Source organism: Marmota flaviventris, chromosome 1, assembly GCF_047511675.1.
Source record: "Marmota flaviventris isolate mMarFla1 chromosome 1, mMarFla1.hap1, whole genome shotgun sequence".
Taxonomy (NCBI): Eukaryota; Metazoa; Chordata; class Mammalia; order Rodentia; family Sciuridae; genus Marmota; species Marmota flaviventris.
The window spans coordinates 11,333,090-11,353,870 of record NC_092498.1 but is presented as its reverse complement, the minus strand read 5'-3'; the positions used below and the strand labels follow the sequence as shown (position 1 = coordinate 11,353,870).

Below are 20,781 nucleotides of genomic sequence, written 5' to 3'. Positions count from 1 at the left end.
TTTGATTTTCAATTGAGTAAGTAGGATATTTAGAATAAACATAAAATAAGTCATTAGACCATTATGAATAAAAATGTTCACCTACATCCAATACTGGTGGCTAATGGATATACCAGGTTGAAAACTCATAGTATTTGCTGATGTATAAAGATAATGCAACTATCTCAGAAATGCCATGTAAGAATTAAGTGAAAAGACAATTAATAATTTCTTTAAAAAGTCCTCACAGTCAACAATTGAGAACTCCAATTCAGATATAATTAAATAGCATAGAAACTATCCTAAAGTTTATAAATCACATTTCAGCATTTACTCAGAGTACTCAAAGAATAAAAATGAATTTACTCATATATAAACCCATATTCTTTATATAGTATTTATCTATAGTCATTAATATTTATGTGTGTATACATAAAATTTAGCCACTTAATCTCATTCATAGTACCTATTCAGTATCCTACATCATTTGATTAAAAAACTGCTTAAAAAGCAATATGGTATAAGGAGTATAAAATGTACTGAAGTTCTGTCAAATAAAACTGGTATAGGTTTATGTCTCTAAAACATGTAGATAGAAATTAATGGCAAATTTTGTCAATGATGTCTACATTTGAAATGTTAGCAATTGAAATAACTGATTCTATTGCCACATAATACTAGTAAATATCTTAAAGAAACCTATCTTGTTATTCTGAGGACCTTATAATCTAAATTCATTACTGCTTCATCCTGAAGAACATACACTTACATTTTTAGATGGTTGGGGAAATAGCTTTTAATGTTTTCCACTGAATCCCATGGTTTGGATCTCCAGAGTGTATCATAGCTTTAGAATATGTGCTGTTTGAAGATTCAGTCATATCAGATGGTATTCTGATAATGTATTATTCATGACTCATTTACGGACAACCATGTGGCAACATGAAAGCAAAACATTACAAAGCCACATGTATCAGAGAACCCTTTTGCAGAAAAATAACAGTTGAGGGCAATTTTAAAATAGGTGAAAAAATAATTTTAGGAGAATTTTTCTTTACTCTCGTGTTCTAGATAGTAAACTCCTTTAGGATAAAAACAGAACCTAATCCAAGTTCTATAAAGTTCTAATATGTAACACAGCATAGTTTCTCAGCATATTAAAGACTACTTAGCATTTCACTTATTTATATTATAATTAAAATTTTATTTCATAGTGTGATCTCTTAATCTTTGATTACACTTTGATTACAAATTCATATTTATAATTTAGTAAGCAGAAAACTAGAAATACATGATAATTTGATTGGTTTTTCTAAGGGTAAGAGAAGAAGTATAAAAATTATTTGATACTGCTTAAAACTATGTACTTTAGGAAGAAACTTTTAAATTCTTCATCAAATCATGTTGAGATAGGAGCATGTATAGAGGGGAAACCTGTGTTATATTCTAATCTCGTTTTTCTCTTGCTATTTCATCAAAGCAAATGCAATATTGTACTTCTCAATTAAAGATGGAAGCTCCCAGAAAGTCATTATGGATTTAATATACTACAGTCCCCCCGATTCACAGAAGTTACATTCCAGGATCCCCAGTGGATACCCTGAAACCATGGGTGGTACCAAACATTATATGTACAAAGTTTTATTTTCCTTAACACACTTATCTGTGATAAAGTTTAATTTGTAAATTAGGAATAGCAAGAAATTAACAATGACAGTCGATAATAAAATAGGATAATTATAACAATATACCAGAACAAAGTTTTATGAGTATGGTCTCCTTTCTCTCAAAATACCTCATCGTGCTGAACCATCATACTTTCTCCGCTTGTGATTCTGCACACTAACCTGATGCCCCTGTGTTGAGATGAAGTGAGGTGAAGGGGGGACACTGTGACAGCATCAGGCCACTGCACAAGGGTCACCTGAGCATAGCCTTGTGATGATATGTCTCTCGGGTAATGGGGAGAGCAACTGAGCGGCTAATGGGAGGGCAGCATGCCACACACATCTACTGAACAAAGGGATAACTCACGTTCTGGAAAGTACAAAGCAGGAATAGTGAGATTTTTAACATGCCACTCAAAATGGTGCAAAATTTAAAACTTATGAATTATTTATTTCTGGAATTTTCTGGGTAATTTTTGATTATAGTTAACCACAGGTAGCTGAAAATGTAGAAAATTAAGCTACAGATAAGAGGGACTGTTATAACTACTTTTTTCAGGCTATATGAGAGCTACCTTGAAAAATTTTAATTGTGGAGTAATACAGCTTTTGCTTAATCTAGCTGTGCTTTTTAAAAACAGCAAATAAATCCCTATATTCTCATCATAAATCTCTTCAAGTTATACGCCATCAGCTCATTGAAGTTGAAAAAATTAAGAACATACTATCCCACAAAATGCCACTTGGGCATACTGAATATTTAAGTTAAAGACACTTAAAAAACAGTAGGTACAAAAGTCACTCTGCAGTTTCTTGAAAATAGGAGATGAAATTCTCATATACAAAAGGCAACATCCTTATGCCCAAGGCTGAGAAATCTAGACCGCAAGTGTTCTGTACTGAGCTGGTTAAAGTAATTCTTCTCTTTTAAGCTATCCTACATAATTCAGTTGCTTCTTCATGATTCAATACTTTTTGTCCAACCCTGTATACACTGAATTGACTCAAGTGCTTCTTGGGGCTTCGTTTCTTTATAGTGGCTCTTGTGCCGTGTGCACTTTTTATTGTTTTCCTCCTGGTGATCTGTGTTATGTCAGCTTACTTCTCAGGCCTATCTTGGTTCCAGAGAAGATGGAAGTGGAGAGTTGCCCCTCCTGCTGAGTGCTCCCTGTCCTCAAGGTGCCTGTGGCACTTCTTTAAACTCTCTTCTTCCCCTTGGCACCTAGCTCCTATTTGTTTATTGTGTCTCAGCTTCTCTAAAAAGTCCTTCTCCTAAATGTGTTCTGCTCTGCTCTCCTGTGTGCTCCCATAAAGTATTCACACAGCACCTCTTATGTGCAAAGTACCACCATTAAGTGTCAAACAAGCAGAGTTGACTCCAGCTTCAGGGGCTGTACAGTCCAGCTGGGAAGAAGACTTCAAGCAATTAGAAATGATTAAGTCTTTAGGGAATAGACCGAGAAGGGGAATAGCTGGGTCAAATGGTGGCTCCATTCCCAGCTTTCCAAGAAATCTCCATACTGCTTTCCAAATTGGCTGCACCAATTTGCAGTCCCACCAGCAATGTACAAGTGTACCCTTTTCCCCACATCCTCGCCAGCACTTGTTGTTGTTTGACTTCATAATGGCTGCCAATCTAACTGGAGTGAGATGGTATCTTAGGGTGGTTTTGATTTGCATTTCTCTGACTGCTAGAGATGGTGAGCATTTTTTCATGTACTTGTTGATGGATTGTATGTCCTCCTCTGAGAAGTGTCTGTTCAGGTCCTTGGCCCATTTGTTGATTGGGTTGTTTGTTCTCTTATTGTCTAATTTTTTGAGTTCTTTGTATACTCTGGATATTAGGGCTCTATCTGAAGTGTGAGGAGTAAAGATTTGTTCCCAGGATGTAGGCTCTCTATTTACCTCTCTTATCTACAGGGACACTGCTACATCGATGTTCATAGCAGCACAATTCACAATAGCTAGACTGTGGAACCAACCTAGATGCCCTTCAATGGATGAATGGATAAAAAAAATGTGGCATTTATACACAATGGAGTATTACTCTGCATTAAAAAATGACAAAATCATAGAATTTACAGGGAAATGGATGGCATTAGAGCAGATTATGCTAAGTGAAGCTAGCCAATCCCTAAAAAACAAATGCCAAATGTCTTCTTTGATATAAGGAGAGTAACTAAGAACAGAGTAGGGTCGAAGAGCATGAGAAGAAGATTAACATTAAACAGGGATGAGAGGTGGGAGGGAAAGGGAGAGAGAAGGGAAAATGCATGGAAACGGAAGGAGACCCTCAGAGTTATACAAAAGTACATACAAGAGGAAGTGAGGGGAAGGGGAAAAATAATACAAGGGGGACAAACGAATGTCAATAGAGGGGGCAGAGAGAGAAGAGGGGAGGGGAGGGGAGGGGAGGGGTGATAGTAGAGGATAGGAAAGGCAGCAGAATACAACAGACACTAGTATGGCAATATGTAAATCAATGGATGTGTAACTGATGTGATTCTGCAATCTGTATATGGGGTAAAAATGGGAGCTCATAACCCACTTGAATCAAATTGTGAAATATGATATATCAAGAACTATGTAATGTTTTGAACAGCCAACAATAAAAAATAAAAAAAAAAAAGAAATGATTAAGGAAATGATCGTAAGTATTCACCATGTCCTAAAGGAGAAATAAGGGGAGATATGGAAATACGGAGTAGCAGCACCTAGCCAAGACTAATAGTTAAAGAAAATTAGGAAAACTGTGTCATATGTGGTCTACGCAAAGAGAAGGAAAAACAGAATTCTAGGCAGAAGGGCAAACATGAATAAACACCTTGAGGTAGGTGAGAGGAGGGAATACATCACATTTTAGAAACAGGAAGAAAGGCTCTGCCCAATGGGAGTCCTGCAGCCGGTGTATTTACTCAGGACTCCCCAGTAGGCAGGCCCCATCTCCATCAAGGTTTTTTTGGCAGATCACACCCTCTTCCCCGACTCTGAGGCTCTCTCTGGACTTGGGTCTTATTGAGTTTGAGATGGGATTATTTCTTTTGAGCCTCAATGACTGAACACTATATTATAGATACTACCAATTAACAACAAATGTGACTCACATAATTGCATTCCTAGCTTTGAATAATTTAAAAGCAGAAAGGCTAGGAAAATCGAAACACAGTAGTGAAGATTTACAATTTTTTTTTCCTAAGAAACTCAAAATCAGCTGCATCTGGATAAACGTATAACTTTCCATTGGCTGTTTTCTGCTTGTATTAAACAAATATTTAATTGTAGCAATTTATTGCTGAAAATGGCACTGCGCATTTCATATATTCAGCAAAGGTAGAACGGAGACGAGAAATGTTTACTCGATTACTTTTGTTGAGTTTGCACATTGAACTACTTGCCAATTATGACAGTTAACAAGGATTTTCTTCAAAGGAAGAAAAAGATTTTACTACTTCAACTACTTCAACTTGGAAAATATATGCTAGAGTAAATCTCTGATACACTGTATTGCTAAGAAGGACATTTTGGTTAGAATTGCATAATGCCTATCGCATCCCTCCAAATGTGTATTAGCTATGAGGTTTGAATATGTGAGCCATGTGGATGCATCCCATTGCTCATACTATTCTAAGAAACTCAGAATACTCTCATCCTCCTCTGCCAAATAAAGGAGAGGCTTCATGGCTAGAGGATGGGAGTTGAGTTTAATGATGGTGAAAGTGATGCCATATCCCCCCCGCCCCCACCATGCCTTAATCCCCTAACTGTGCTGATGGTGGCATGTGGGGACAATGGGAGAACCAGTCTGAAGACAAAATTTACACAGCAGGGCTGAGATCTGACTGAGCTGTGCCTGAAGGCTGCCCTCTCTCACTTGATTACTGAGGAAAGGTCCACATGCATTTCCTGTTATTAGTACTATCAAAAGCATCCAACACGTAAGAATATCTTCCTGGCTGAAAATTGCACAATTGATCATGCATCTCAGCTTATCTTTTTGCCCTGGCCAAAGGCGAAAACAAAAGATAATTTGTCATCCAATATTTTAGGTATGATTTTATAGATTTTCATTAAGAAAAGACTTAAATACCCTTTGGTATCATTTCAACAGATACCAAAAAATATGGCAAAATAAAAACTTGTAAATTAAGTAAGTAAAGTGATTGAACATTGAGATTATAGATGAAAATCACTGAACACCCTTAAAGAGTACCTGTAAAGCAGTAGATTCTTCTGTGGCTTAAAATATACATCTCTCTCTCTCTGTCTCTTTCTCTCTCTCACACACACACGCACACACACACACACACACACACACACACACGGAAAGTTGGTATTTTATTTCTTTACATGTGAGTGTTCAGTTGACAGCCCATGGCCCAAATAAAGACCATATTTGTTTGTTTATTTGCAGTCAATATTTGAACAGATACATTATAAAATACTTGCTGCTCGATGTGGCAAAAATGAGCCAGAGATGAAGAATACCTAGTCACTTTAGGCCACCAATGAGTTCTCAGTTTTGATTACCTTAGACATGGTCCAGTTCACTCATTTTATACCTTGTCGCTGTAAGATGTTTAGATTTGTGACCTTTGAGTTTTGTTACTAAGGTTTGTATAGCTAAGTACAGCCTTATTTGATATACAGGGAGAAAAAAAAACTGACAGAAATCTAAAAAGAACAGCACAAAAGTAATTAACTATTTCAGATAAGTAAAAGCCTTAAACAAGCCCTTTCATATCCTTGGTGATAAGAGCCTTAACTACCAAATTGGCGCATATCTTACCTGTAGGTCTTTTTCTTCTATCTTCTTTTTGAGCACTTTAAGGCACTTGGTAAAGTCAGTGAGGTCCTGATCTGGAGTTGAAATAAGCTCACACCCCTAATGAATTGAAGAAAGAGAAATGTAAGAATCAGTAAAGTCTTTAGCCTCATAAACAAGAGCCAGAGCTGTACCACGGGCATCAGCAGACATTATGTATGATTTCTCTGTAATCATAATCATTATCATCATCTTTTTATTTCCCAGGAATGGGGTTAATATACTACAACATTCCAATTACACTAATGTAGCATAACCTGTGCTCTTCTTGGAGAGAATGATTGTTCCAAGAAGGGTACAGGTCATATAACATAAATAGTCTTGAAAAACACTGATGTGATGACATTCAAGATTGAAAGAATGACTTTGTACAAGTATAATAAATTATATGCGTAGTGAAATTACATGAAATTAAAATGAAAGCATTTCTAAGAAAGTCTTTAGGGAATCTCATAAGTTTACTTACATGGATGGAAAGACAAATTTTGAAAAAAATAGTAATGATTAAATTTTACATTTTAAATAAAATTAAATTAGCTGTCCTGTTTACTTTCTTGATGGCCCAGTTTACCCCCGTGTGAAAAGCAGCACAAAGAGCTGTGCTGGCATAAATGCCTCTCGGATTCCCTTTCAAACATAATGAAGTGAATTTATAAGATTTTTGCCTTCTCTACAACAGACACCTTACCTGCTGAAAAGCACTAAAATATAGTTACAAATATAAAGCCATCAAGTGCCAGTTCATTGGCACTAGTCAACTTACATGGCCAAAGAAATCATTTTTGAAATGACACCTTCTTTCCCACTGTTGCACGGGGGCAAAGAGGTAAAACCAGAGCACGATGGGACATCCGACTTCTTAATTCAGAAGTAAAACAATTCCTGGACTCTGACAAACAGCTGAGTAAGGGAAAGTTAAATATAATCTAGTCTATAAAGTTGCCATTCAAAGAGTTCTCAAGGATACAAAACATTCGTACTGCCTCTTAAATTATTCTAAGGACCATTCTCGGTAGATTTAAAGGTTCTTCTGTTACCTCAAGGTCTCTTTAAAGGCATCAAGCTCAACCTGAGCTTCACTCATTTATGACTGTCCTACAATGTAGTGACCAATGAAAAACTTAATTCCTCATCATTCAGAAATATATTACGCTCTAAAAGATGTATATGTCATCTTTACAAGATCATTGACATATACTTTCCTGACCCTAAGAGAACATTGCAATTCACTATAATTGCTTAGGCAAGGGTATAAAGAAGTGACTAATCACAGGCTAACATTTCTAGGAAAGATCTAAGCATATGCCACAGCATATAGGAATATTATCAGGGCTGAAGCGATTAGACTATCACCAAATCAGACATGGTCAAACTGAAAGTTCCCTGAGGGCAGAAACTTGGTTGCATTTGTTAGTGTTTCTACTTCCTGGCATTGTTCTGCTACATAGTAACTGTTCAATAAATCTTTAAATAACCTTTCTTGAATAATAGATATGTAGCCTATTAAATATAGTGAACGTACACCGGCAAGGGGCTAGGACAACACAGCATCTTATTGTAAAATATAGCATTTATGACAATAGAAACCCATCTTTCTCTTTTAATGCTGATAGTAGAAACAATAAGAGGAAATAAAACTTAACAGGCAAATAGAAATAGCAACAGATGATTAATAGATCCCTGTCTGCCTCACAGTTGCCTTCACAGAATCATCAGAGAGCACTATGGGGAAAATGACACTTGAACAGAACCCAAGAAATTACCTAGCACCACAGCGATGCTACAGATTAAGAAAATAAAACAAGGGAAAACCATTGACTTGATGACAACTGGTCAACAAGGCAGCAATCAGCAACAGTGAGGGGAAAGAAAATGGCCATCTTCACTCCCAGGAAGGGGGAACGCATTCTTACAAATGGATGTTTTGTGACATTTCTAGAATTGGTTCCATGAGGACGACACTTCCAAAAAAAAAAAAAAAAAGCCACTAAAAACATGTAAACAAGAGTGGAATATCTTACTTTACCTCATCACTTGAAATGGACCCAGAGAAAAACCCAGGTCAGGCCAAGGAGAAGAATGACTAATACTGAAAACTTCAGGACTCATCTACATCAAGAACATCTATACTCTAGCTGGGGCCTCGGACAGCCTTCCATAGCTTCTTGGGATTTTCACGAGTTTAAATGATTCTAACCTCAACAGAGATTGAGATTGAATTCACTGGAAGTGGAAAAAGTTCCAAAGGGTCTCAACGGGCAGCTTTCAACACTTAGGAGGCCTGCAAAACAAAATACGCCTCCCAGTGCAATCACAAACAGGCCTCTGGCCAAACAGAAATGTTTTCACTGCTTCCTGGGTCCTAAGGTAACCCATCAGATGTGACAGGAGAAACAGGAGGCTGCAGACGAGAAACACCAAGTTGCTGCAGAGAGAGAGACACGGAGAAACGCCATCAAGGACCAGGCAATGCCCACCTACGTGTCACACATTAATACTGATTTACAATTACTTATTAGATAGAATAAAACTAAACATCACTGTGGCATTGAGATTTTTCCAGTGAAAAATCTTGGTATTTAAAAAACTTGATATTAAAAAAAAAAACAAAAAACTCTTTACATTCACCATTCAAATACCCAGAAAAATACTGAAGTCAGGAGATTTGGTCACTAAGGAAAGTACAAGACTTTCTAATAAATAGTTTGTAATATTAGCTTCCTAATTAAAAATAACGGTTTATCTCAAAATATACAGAATTCTATAGTATACATATAATTTTCCAAAAGCATAAAATATAAAACTCCAACCTTCTCATACCAAGGTTTGCGTGTAAACCTTTGCTTTAATCAGTACTTTGATTTTTTTTTTTTTTAGTTGCGTGAGACATTTTTTAGGACACAGAGAATTATTTTAGGAGCCACCAGGTGGCTCCAATTTCTTTCTATACATACTTTGCATGCAGTTTTTGTCAATATACAAGTACAGTTTTAAATAACTCAAATCTAATAACACAATCCTTTGATGAGTACACCATTTTTCAAGATGGATTATTAATTTTAGTACTCCATTTTATTAATCTAGGTTCATAATGAATTAGTAAGATTTGGATTGATGTCAAAAAATTCAGCATATGTTAATATCAAGGTTATTCTGTTTTTGTTCTAACCTTTAAAAATATTTTAAAGTAAGGAACAATAATGCCATCCCCAACCCTCCACTCCCAATATGCTTTCAAAACATACACACTTTAAAGGAAAAGCAGGAAGAACAGAGAAAGTTAAAATGACAACTTTAAAATTCTGTTCCAGTATGTTGAATTGACTATAGTCTACTTTATCAGACAGCTCTTACCCCACAAATCTAAATCAGGAAAAGCCATATATAGTTATAAAGAAACTACCAGAGGTCCAACCAATATTTTTAAGGGCTTATTATTATGTTTGCTGCTTTATTGAATAATACTGTATACAGAAGAGGTAGGCATCCACCAGTAGAAAAGGGAAGTGAATGTCATAATACTACATGTAAAATACATAATACATATAAAATACAAATATATTTATGTGTTCATCTGTAAAACAGACAGAGGCAGGTTCCTTTTCTTCCTCTTCTCATACTGAGAAATTCTTAGCAAACACCCACATCCAGTAAGTGATTGAAAGAAGGTCAGTCTTCAATTCATCCCTGAATTGTTCCCTTTTCTTTTGGCCAGCAGGGTAGGCATTTGAAATTCCATTTGGACTTTGGGATCCAGCTACATTCCTTAAAAACAGAGCTTTATTGGGAAACCCTGTACATGGGAATAAGTACGCCACTATCAATACTGAAGCAGTCCGCACCTATCCTTGGGTCTGTTCAGTTAGACAGACTGCAAAGGGAGACAGCTCATCACGGCACCAGAAGGTGAAAGGCCACATTGAAAAATAACTTATAAAAAGTATCTCAGGTTTACTCATCATTTTATGATTCATACATATCTAAGGATATAATTAGTTTTCAAGCAAAAGAAATCACTTAGCTTATTTCAAAATATACAGACATCTTCCAAAAGCATAAAATATAAAACTCCAATCTTCTCATACCAAGGTTTGAGTGGAAACCTTTGCTTTAATCAGTACTTTGATTTTTTTTTTAGTTGCATGAAACATTGTTTAGGACATGTTTTTTAATTAGGAAGCTAATTATTGACCATTCACTATTATTTACATGAAAAGAGTATCAAAGACTCCCAGGGTTGGAAAAGCAATAAATGTCATGAAATCAACAAAAGTTTCAAGAAATTTGAAAAGATGCTCATGAAATTAATATGAAGGAATAGAGGATCAAGAAAAGCATAGGCAATTTGGCTCAAAGGAGGTGGCTGAACTCGCCTCTCTGGGTATTCAGGTTTAAAGAGCTGTTGTAACTAACAAAAATGGAATGGGCAAAATGAAACACTGGAAGATCAGCACCACAAGGGCAGAGAGACATGCCGGCATCGAGGAAAGCTGTCTTCCAGGAACCACTCGGTGACTGGCACCCCATAGGCACACCATACACAGCTGTTGAACAAGTAGCTGAACAAGAAGACAGAAACAGACTCATACATATTGGAAACTTAATAGCAAAGTCTAAAACCATTCATAAGAAAATAAAGTAGAAAATGACCGGACCTAGGTGTAGTACAGGTCATTTCTTAAATAAGATAGGAAAAAAATTAACAAAGCCTACTACTTTATATTAGGAACTTGTTCACCAAAAAGCAACACGAATAAAGCAAAAACAAGTAAATTTTACAATGAAAGAAGATACTTCCTACACATAAGTAAAAGAGTGTTACTATCCAAAATATATAAAGAACTCCTAAGAATGTGTAATGAATAAATAATTGGTTGAAACATAAGCAGAGTATTTTAATAGGCAAATTATAGAAAGGTAAACCTGAAAAAGCCAATGACCATGAAAAGCTGTTGATTTTTTTACTCATAATCATAACAATGAAAATAAAAAATAAAATTGGCATACATGTCACACACCTCACTAATAACAAAATGGTGACATACTCAACCATTGTAACATTCTGTCAGTGAAAATGAATTTTAAAAACACATGCATATATCATAGGTTCATGAGTTCTAGAATCATGCAGGCATTACAACTGCATACCATCCCATAGAGATTGGTTCCAGAACCTCTGAGGACACTAAATCCACAGGTGCTCAAGTCTCATATACACCATGGTTGGCGTTTGCATATAACCTATATGTATCCTCCTGTATACTTTAGATCTCCTCTATGTTTCTTCTAAAACATAATAAAGTGTCAATTCTATGTAAATAATTGTTATACTGTATTGTTTAGTGAATGATGACAAGAAAAGATTCCATACATATCTATATTGGCACATTATCTGAACTATTTTCAATCCATTGCTGCACCCTCAGATGCTGATATAGTTTGAATATAAAAAGCTACTGTTTTAATACAGAAGGTGTATCTCTCTCTGTCTTTCTCTCTCTCACTTCCTCCGCCCTCCCCACCCTCCCAGGCTGTCAGCAGCTGAGTCGCTTTCCCCTCATGCCCTTCAGTCATGATGTTCTGTCTCACTTGGCCCCAAATCAGCTGTCAACATACCGAACCTCTGAAACCATGAACTAAAATAAACTCTTCCTTCATCTAGTTGTTGTTTTCTGGCATTTCAGCCACAAAAACAAAAAGCTGACTAACACAGATACAGAACCTGTGGATACAGCATCCAGTTGTATACATAAGCTAAAGTATGTTAATTATCTCTTCATACCATTTAGTAAATCTTGATCCATATAAGCAACACCTCTTCAATTGAGTATTAGCTACTTAAGTATCTGTTCTATTATTTCTTTACTTATGTACATTCTAAATATTGCATACTTTAAATCTAAAGAGTGTGGGCAGTGCCTCTTCATTTTATAGCACCAGCACCCAGAATAATAATAATACTCAGTAAGTATCCATTGAACATTTGGTGCCTGACCAAACTGATTCCCTTCTCTATCCTTCCTGCTAAGCTGGCACAAACCTACAGTGAAAGAAAATATATGACCAGCCCATATTATATTTAAATGACTCTGTTAAGACTATAAAATCCTCATACCAAGTTGAAGTATATCTCCCTTTATTGTCTTATAAACTGGCCTTTTGTACTCTCTTGGATCATATAGAAAAGGTCTTATGTTTCTTTTAAATAATACATACCATTTCATTTTCCTCATCCATTCCACTGATCCTGGTTGTTAAGTCATTTAGGATCCAGACCTCTATCAAGTAATATAAACTCTCCCTCTTGGCTTGCGGAGACAGATGTAATGAACATGTGCCTCCAGCTGCATCTGCATCTGGTCACTACACCAAGTGGGACAGGTGAGGGCAAAGCCATCAGCAGAGTGTCATCACGCCTGTCCAGGGCATCTAACTGTCTCTACATGAGCCCCCTTATCCACAGGGGATGCAGATCCCAGAGATGTCTGAAGCTACGGGAAATACAAATCCAACACATCATGTGCTTTCTTATACACACATAATGTAAAGGTTAATTCATACATAAGCAAAGTAAGAGGTCCACAGCACTAGCCCATAATAAAAAGACAATCATAAAACATACTAGAATAAAGTTATGTGAATGTGGTGTTTCTCTCCAAGTATCTTGTTGTGCTGTACTCACACTTGTGACAATGTGAGGTGACACAATGCCTGTGTGCTGAAATGGAGTGAGAGGACACATTCACTTGTCACTGTGACATGGCATGAGGCTACCTGAACACTGTAGTGAGCCACCTCCAGTGGATCTGAGACCCACGGATAGAGCAAGCAAGGACCTAACTGACCAGCAGGTGTCACATGAAGCATGGATGTGTGGGACAAAGTGACAGTGCATGTCCTGGACAGGAAGGACTGAGGGGCTTCCATAGCACTGACTTCATGCACGATTAAAAACTTACTCATTTTAAATCAAATTGCTCACTTCTGGAGTTTTCTATTTATTTATTTATTTATTTTTTTGGACTATAGCAGACATAACTGAAACCACGGCAAGTGAAACCACAGATAAGGGAACCATGGTACTCAACAAGGCACACTCAACAAAAAGTGAATGGAAAGAACAGATATCTTAAAAATAACACTCTGCAAAAGCAGGAGGTTTATTAAGAAAAGGTCATAAAACATTAAGTATTATAAATGGCTCCAAATATTAGAGTGTGATTTCTTCAATAAGAAAATAATTCCTCAAGATGATTTATGTCAAAAATACAAAGAACTTACAAATACAATTATTTTCCTTCTTTTTTTATTCAAATACCATTGGTCCTAGTTTCATAAACAAAACACTTTTTCTCAAAAATGCTACATAGGAAATAATCAGATAGGGAAGCAAGCAAAGAGACTACTCACTGCTATGGAATGCTACAAGTAATGAAGTTTCAGGAAATAGATAAATCCTGCAACCAAAACTCTAGGGGTAGTGGAACTCCAAAAGAAATAACAACTTACAAAAATGCAACAGTAATTATTATAAATATTTCATGAGTGTTCTAGAGTAGATCATTCACACAAAATTATATAAAGATATGTATATATAAATATACATACATATGCACACATATATATGCCAATATGCTATCAGGTATGAGGTATGAACTAAATATAAAACATTATAACCTCAAAGATACTATTCAGTAAGAACACATACTAGTTATTTGATAGTCTGATGAACTAATTGTAAGTAAATTAAGAAAAATATGAAAATTAAAACAAAGACTAAGAGTAGTTGGGAGTAAAGGGCATAGAGGCATATGTTTGTTGGTGACTAGAACAGATGTTCAAAGAAAGAAAAACACTAATAAGTGGCCAGGTTTTCTCCACTTCTACAGCCTCTATGATCACCAGCAGCAACAGCAGCATCATCACCACCACCACCACCACCCTCACTACCACCACCACCAGCACCACTATCACCACCACCACCACCAAATACCACCATCACTACCACCACTAGCAAACCATCATCAACACCACTACTCACCATAACTACTACTACCACTATCACCACCACCATTACTAAAACTATCACCATCATTACCACTACCACCATTAGCACCAACACCACCACTACTACCACCACCATCGCCACTATCATCACCACCACCAACAACAACATCTTTGTTTATAAATCCTAAAATAAATTCCAACTCTGCCTTGTGTTATATTAGCCCAACTTCTTATGATCCCTATGTGAAATACAGAGAGGACACCATTCATGTCAAATGTCCTTGCTGACTTGAAACAAGACATATGTATAAAAGATCTGTAAAGAACTTCATGAGACTTCATATTTTATATGTGGCACACCCAGACCAACCATTCCATCCTGTGAAAACATGGTTCACTGCCAACCAGGGGCAGGCCTGATCTTGGCCCTCCAGATTGTCCACATCCTACTCACATTTTTCGGTTTCTCCATAGGACACATTACTGTCTAGGTCCCTCCTTAGCAGAATGCATGCTCCACAGAAGCAGAGGCTAATCCTCCACTTGTGTGCTGTTGTGTGAGCACATGGAATAGCACACAGTAGGCACCCAGCACACTTACTACCTACCAGGTGTTTCATTTCTCACATGTGATCAGTGCTGCATGCTGTATTGGGGTGAAAAATGATGCTGAAGAAGGTAGTAGAAACATTTTGTTCTTTCCTAAAAGTATGTGTTTCATAGCAATGATTTTAGATTTTGACTTGAATAAGACTGAAAAGATGTTTTGCAGTCAATCTGGCATCCCAGTCTCTTGGTAGTGAAATCATCAATAAAACACTTTTCCCATTTCAAAAGAAAATTTTTTAAAAAGTTACTGAGTTTGACATTCTCAGAACAGACTAACCCTAACCAACAAAATAAAAAATTCCAAGTCTAAAATCAAATAGGTCATATTTGACTCGTATTCTTTACTACTTTTCATTCCTTTGTACGCTAAAGCGACACAACTGGAATCAATTCTTTCCTTACCAATTGCAAACCTTCCTGACATCAATGCTAAAACCACACAATCAAAACCCATAGTCACAGCTGAAATGAAAACATGAAATGGACAATTAGTCATGGTAATATGAAGACATTGGCCTTTTTATTTCTTCCATTTTCTTTAAGTTCTTCATATGAACACTGCCAAAATAACTGCTTACCCAGCATCAGTTCCCCTTAGATTAGATATTAGCGACTGTTTTTTTTTTTTTTCTTTTTCCCTGTGAGCATTTATTTCCTCTTTCTCAGACATAAAATTTCACAAACAAAAGGTGCCAGGATGATCAGCAGAGTTCATCTCCCTATCCACCCACTGCAAATGGTTTAGAGAAAGCACACATCACAACTCAAGCCACAGAGCACAAGAATGGCTGCAGGTGCACGTGGAACACGGGAGGAGGGCCCTGTTCTTCAGCACAAGGTGTGTTGAGATGCAGCCACACAACGCAACAGGACAACCTAGAGGGTCACAGATGCACAAGGTGGCCACTGATTGAGGATGACACTGCAGTTCAAAGAGTAAGAAATAATTGGAGCCTGGATATTGTGTCTGTTGCCCAATTGAGCATCACCACCTAAATCCACCTCTGTCCTTTTCAGTTATATATACAACGCAATAAATAACCTTTTTTGTTGTTGCTGTTGTTGAAGCCTACTGTTTTCGGTTACATGCAACATACCTCCTGCATTTCCACAGATAGAGAAAATATTCATTTATGTTGTTTAAGAATAAGATACCTAGAAAATGACTTCTTCCTACATTTCAATGTTTTACCTTTACTTAAACATGAAAATTTGCATGAGGTGTATTATCATCTAGGTTTTATCTGTCACACACAGGTCAGTATCTAGGAATTGAAAACCTAGAATTTAAGGATCATATGCATTGGGAGATCAGGGGAAGATAAAACACTAGATAGAGAATACAGGCAGAATGGGAAAGCTTGGGTCCCTAAAGACATGATCAATTGGCCTCTTACTAGCAGAACATTCATTATCAGGTTGGGCAATGAATTTGTGCTAATCAAAAACTGTCATTATAATTGTGTTCTACCTTATTTTGACATTAAAGCCCAGAAAAGAGTTTATAAAGACATAATTTTACCGTAAGGCATAGAATAATAACATTAATATTTGCACCCCAAAATACTAGGTCTTAACTGAAGATTGGGCAGAAACAATGAAAATTAAATAAAATGTGAATTAAATTTGTATGTTTTATATATACATATACATGCAGACTTTTTTTAAAAATTCTGTTAAATATAAAGATGATATATCTCAGTAGTTTCATTATTCAATATACAGAGATGAATATAATTTGAAAGAAAATTATAATTATTTAAACATAGTCACTTGTTATATGAGGGAAACAAAAGTCATACGCTAATTACAGTATACTAAAATCAGAGATGCATGTTCAGAAAGTTATTGACTGATTTCATAGCTTCTTCTCCATACAGGAGTCACAGTAGAATAAAAATTTCAATGTTGAGAATCAGATCATATTAGAAAAGATGTAATAATAACAAATATAATAACAAATTAAATTGGAAAATGTAACAATGACAAATTAAATTTAAAAATAACAAATTGAGATGATTCACAAAGATCAAGAAAAATCATGAGTTCATATTAAAATGATATGTGCCCTCACTTCTAAGAAAACAAAATTGGAAACCAAATCTGTTAGGTGTAGAAAGATATAGAAGGCTCCAAGTAAGGTAAATTAATCTTTATCATCAACATGATAATACATCTGATTTGAGGAGCCTAAAGAGTAGAAAGAGGCAAGCTTAAACAGGAGTACTTTAAAGAGGAGATAATATACTCAGGGAACAAGTGATCCAAGAAGTGGTACAAATCACACACATATGGAGGGGCAAAATTCTTGTCTGAGGCTAGCGTCCAGCTCCGTGACAGCATGTGTGTTTAGCCTGTGCAACTCTCTGGGTTAATCCTCAACACCAAAACAAAACAAAACCCTTATCTGGAAAATTCTTGCCGATTATTTAAGGAAAAGGGGATCTTATGGCAAGAGGAGAAGACACGGGAAAGCGATTCTGCATCCTCAGTAGCTAGGATGGAAGCAGCATATCATGCACTCAACATGGGTTTAATGGGTAGTAGGACACTGCTTCTCTGTGAGGTGGGTAAAAACAGGGATTTCACTAAAACTCAATATTGGAAAGTCAGAGTGCCTTATTGACTTAGAAACTTTAGGTACATTAAACAAGGAAAAGGGGCAAAATTAGATCTAAGCTTCTTGTGGAAGCAGTGGCATAAACACACAAGGATTGATAGGTTGAAAAATACTATGGATAGTCTTAGTGTGGAAAATCCTGAAATCAGAAGGGGAGCTATGCCCTAGGCAAATCCAGAGGCTGACTGGCACAATAAACCTGTACAGGAAAGACACCCGTGTTTCACAGTTGTCCCCAGAGAACCGAGGCAGGAGCCACCTCGAGGCAACTGCACTGGGGTAGCAACAATAGTAACCAAGAACTGGGATCCAGGAGATACACAGTCCTGGCAAACACCATTGTTGTGACATAGACTGAGCCTACCAAATCCAGAGGAAATCAGGCACAGAGAGTATTTTGCTTGGGGCAATAGAAATCAAGGAGGCCTGGGAGAGCCCCCTTTAAATCTGGGGAGTCACAGGACCAACTGAAGTGGGTCAGGAATTTGAACAGGGAGCCGTGACTGCATGCTCAGGACTGAGCCTGGGAGCCTGGGAAGGGTCAGTCCTCCATGGGCGACAGAAGCTGCAAAGAATTGGCTCTTCCATCCCATGAGTAGAATCTTGGGAAGACTCCTGAGGTATCTGCCAGCGGAGAGAGGCAACTTCCAGATTGTAGAGGTTGATTTCATATCTCCAGACTTACTCACCATGCACTAAAGCAAGCGGGGCTCATTGGACCTGAGTCCCAACCTCGGGAGCTCCAGCTACAGGAACTCGTCTCCCACAACCCAGCAGCGACTTCACCCTGGAGTGGAGCTGACAGTACTTGCCATTTCACCCCAACTCATACTGCTGAGAAGGGAAGTTGAGAATTTTCAAATTCCAAACTGGCATCTCAGTGAGCAACATACAAAAAAAGGAAGGATTTGACAGCCCAGGCCTACTTGTGTTCAGTACATACCTCAAGAAGTAACAAACAGAAAGACAGTTGGGCAGAGTGAACATAAATTCTCATTGACTGTTTTGTCCACCGCAATGGAAACGATTCCTTAATTTTTCATCAAGATTCGCCTTTGTTTTTGGTGAGTATATGCTGAATGACACACACACATTTATACACACATACTTATTACCGTTTTCTCAACTCTAGTATTTTTTGAAGGTAGTTATTTTTGCGTGCTGTTTTTTGAGGGTTAGGGTTTTGATTAGTACATTTTGGTTTTGTATTTGTTTTCATTATTCTTGCTTTTCTTGTTGCTCATTTTTTTTCCTTTCTCTTGCTAAACAGCATAATTCTATTTTTCTCTTTCACTCTTCCTTTAATTTTTTACTTTCCCTTCCCACCCATAACCATCACATCCTACATCTCTATCTGCATTTTCTCTATTCACCTTTTGAAATTGCAAATTCTTTTAAACCTACCTATATCTTCTTCTTTCCTCTTAATTAACTCTATTCTTAACCTAGCACTAATTGGTTTATATAATGCCAGCACCTACCACTAATACTGTAGTGTTTATTTTTGCTGCAGAAATCATAGATAATACCTGTTTTTTGATTTTATGCAAGACATAATACATGATTACTTACTGCTTTTACTGAGGGAAATTGCAGATCCTACCATTTCTATTTATTTTGCCCACTAACACTGTAGATGTAATAACAAGTATTTAATTTAGTACTATGTATTGTTTGCATAGATTGTTGCTATTATTTGGCTCCCCTAATCTTTGAGGTACTGTAAGCCTACAAGGACCCTACAAATTCATAGAGAAGAAACTCTGCTGCCTGAGATCCATTTGAGTAGATGGATAGACACACAAACAATATGAAAAATCTAGGGAAGAAACTATCCCAAATTACTTAGAAGGCCTCAACAATAGACTCCATTGATACCACAATAAAGGAAATGTCAGGGAAGAAAATTAGAAAGTTCATAGTTAAACTGATCTACAAGGTAAAAGATGATATAAAGAGTGAAATTAGAGAGAAAATACAAGAAGTGAAAGATCACTTCAATAAGGAGAGAGAGACTCTGAAGGAGAATAATACAGAAAACCTTGAAATGAAGGAATCAATAAATCAAATCAAAAATTCAATGGAAAGCATCACCAATAGACTAAACCACGTGAAACAGAGATATACAGGTAATAAAGACAAAGTATATAATCTTGAAAATAAATTTGATCTTGGTGAAAAGATGTTAAGAATCCATAAAAAGAATTTTCAAGGAAATGGGATAACATTGAAAGGCCAAATCTAAGATTCATCAGGATAGATGAAGGCTCTGAAGTACAAACTAAAGGAATGCACAATCTTTTCAATGAAAAAAAAATCAGAAAATTTTTCAAATCTTAAGAGTAATGGAAAATCAAATACAGGAGGCATATCGGACGCCAAATATACAAAATTACAACAGACCTACTGCAAATAACATTATTTTTAAAATGCCAAACACACAGAATAAGGATAGAATTTTAAAAGCTGCTAGAGGAAAAGGACTGGTCACATATAGAAGTAAATCAATCTGGATCACAGCCAATTTCTCAACCCAGCTCCTAAAAGCTTAGAGATCTTGGGATAATATATACCAAGCTTTGAAAGAAAATGGACCCAAATCAAGAATACGATATCCAGCAAAATTAAGCTTCAGAAATGATTATAAAGTAAAAACCTTCTAAGATACACAAAAGTTAAAAGAATTTACAACTATAAAGCCTGCACTAAAAAACACTCAATAAAATAATTCATGAAGAAGAGTAGTGAATGAAAGGAAAATCTAATTCAATTTAGAAACTAGAAGTGAATCAAAATGACATGAAATAAAAACCATCTCTCAATAATAACATTGATAAATGATATAAACTCATCAATCAAAACATATAGGCTGGCAGATTGGACTAAAAAATAAGACTCAAAAATATGCTGTCCATAAGTCACATAGGCAAACCCTTCCTAGACAGAAGGTAAATAGATGAAAAAAAAATCATTTACATGGATATCGTAATCAAGCAGGGGTTTCTAGTCTCATATCAGATAAGATGAACTTCAACCCAAAATCAAGCAGATTTCATACTGCTAAAGGAACGCATAAA

At 36.4% G+C, this 20,781-nt stretch overlaps 1 protein-coding gene across 8 annotated transcripts in view; it reads right to left on the bottom strand.

Moving 5' to 3' along the window:
* Tpk1 (thiamin pyrophosphokinase 1) overlaps nt 1–20,781 on the bottom strand; it is a 339,523-nt gene that overhangs the window by 157,236 nt on the left and 161,506 nt on the right. For all 8 annotated transcript variants that reach the window (XM_027943417.2, XM_071611250.1, XM_071611276.1 and 5 more), the window contains one exon: nt 6,433–6,528. In XM_027943417.2, coding sequence (XP_027799218.1) covers nt 6,433–6,528 — 96 coding nt within the window. The remainder of the gene's footprint in view (nt 1–6,432; nt 6,529–20,781) is intronic.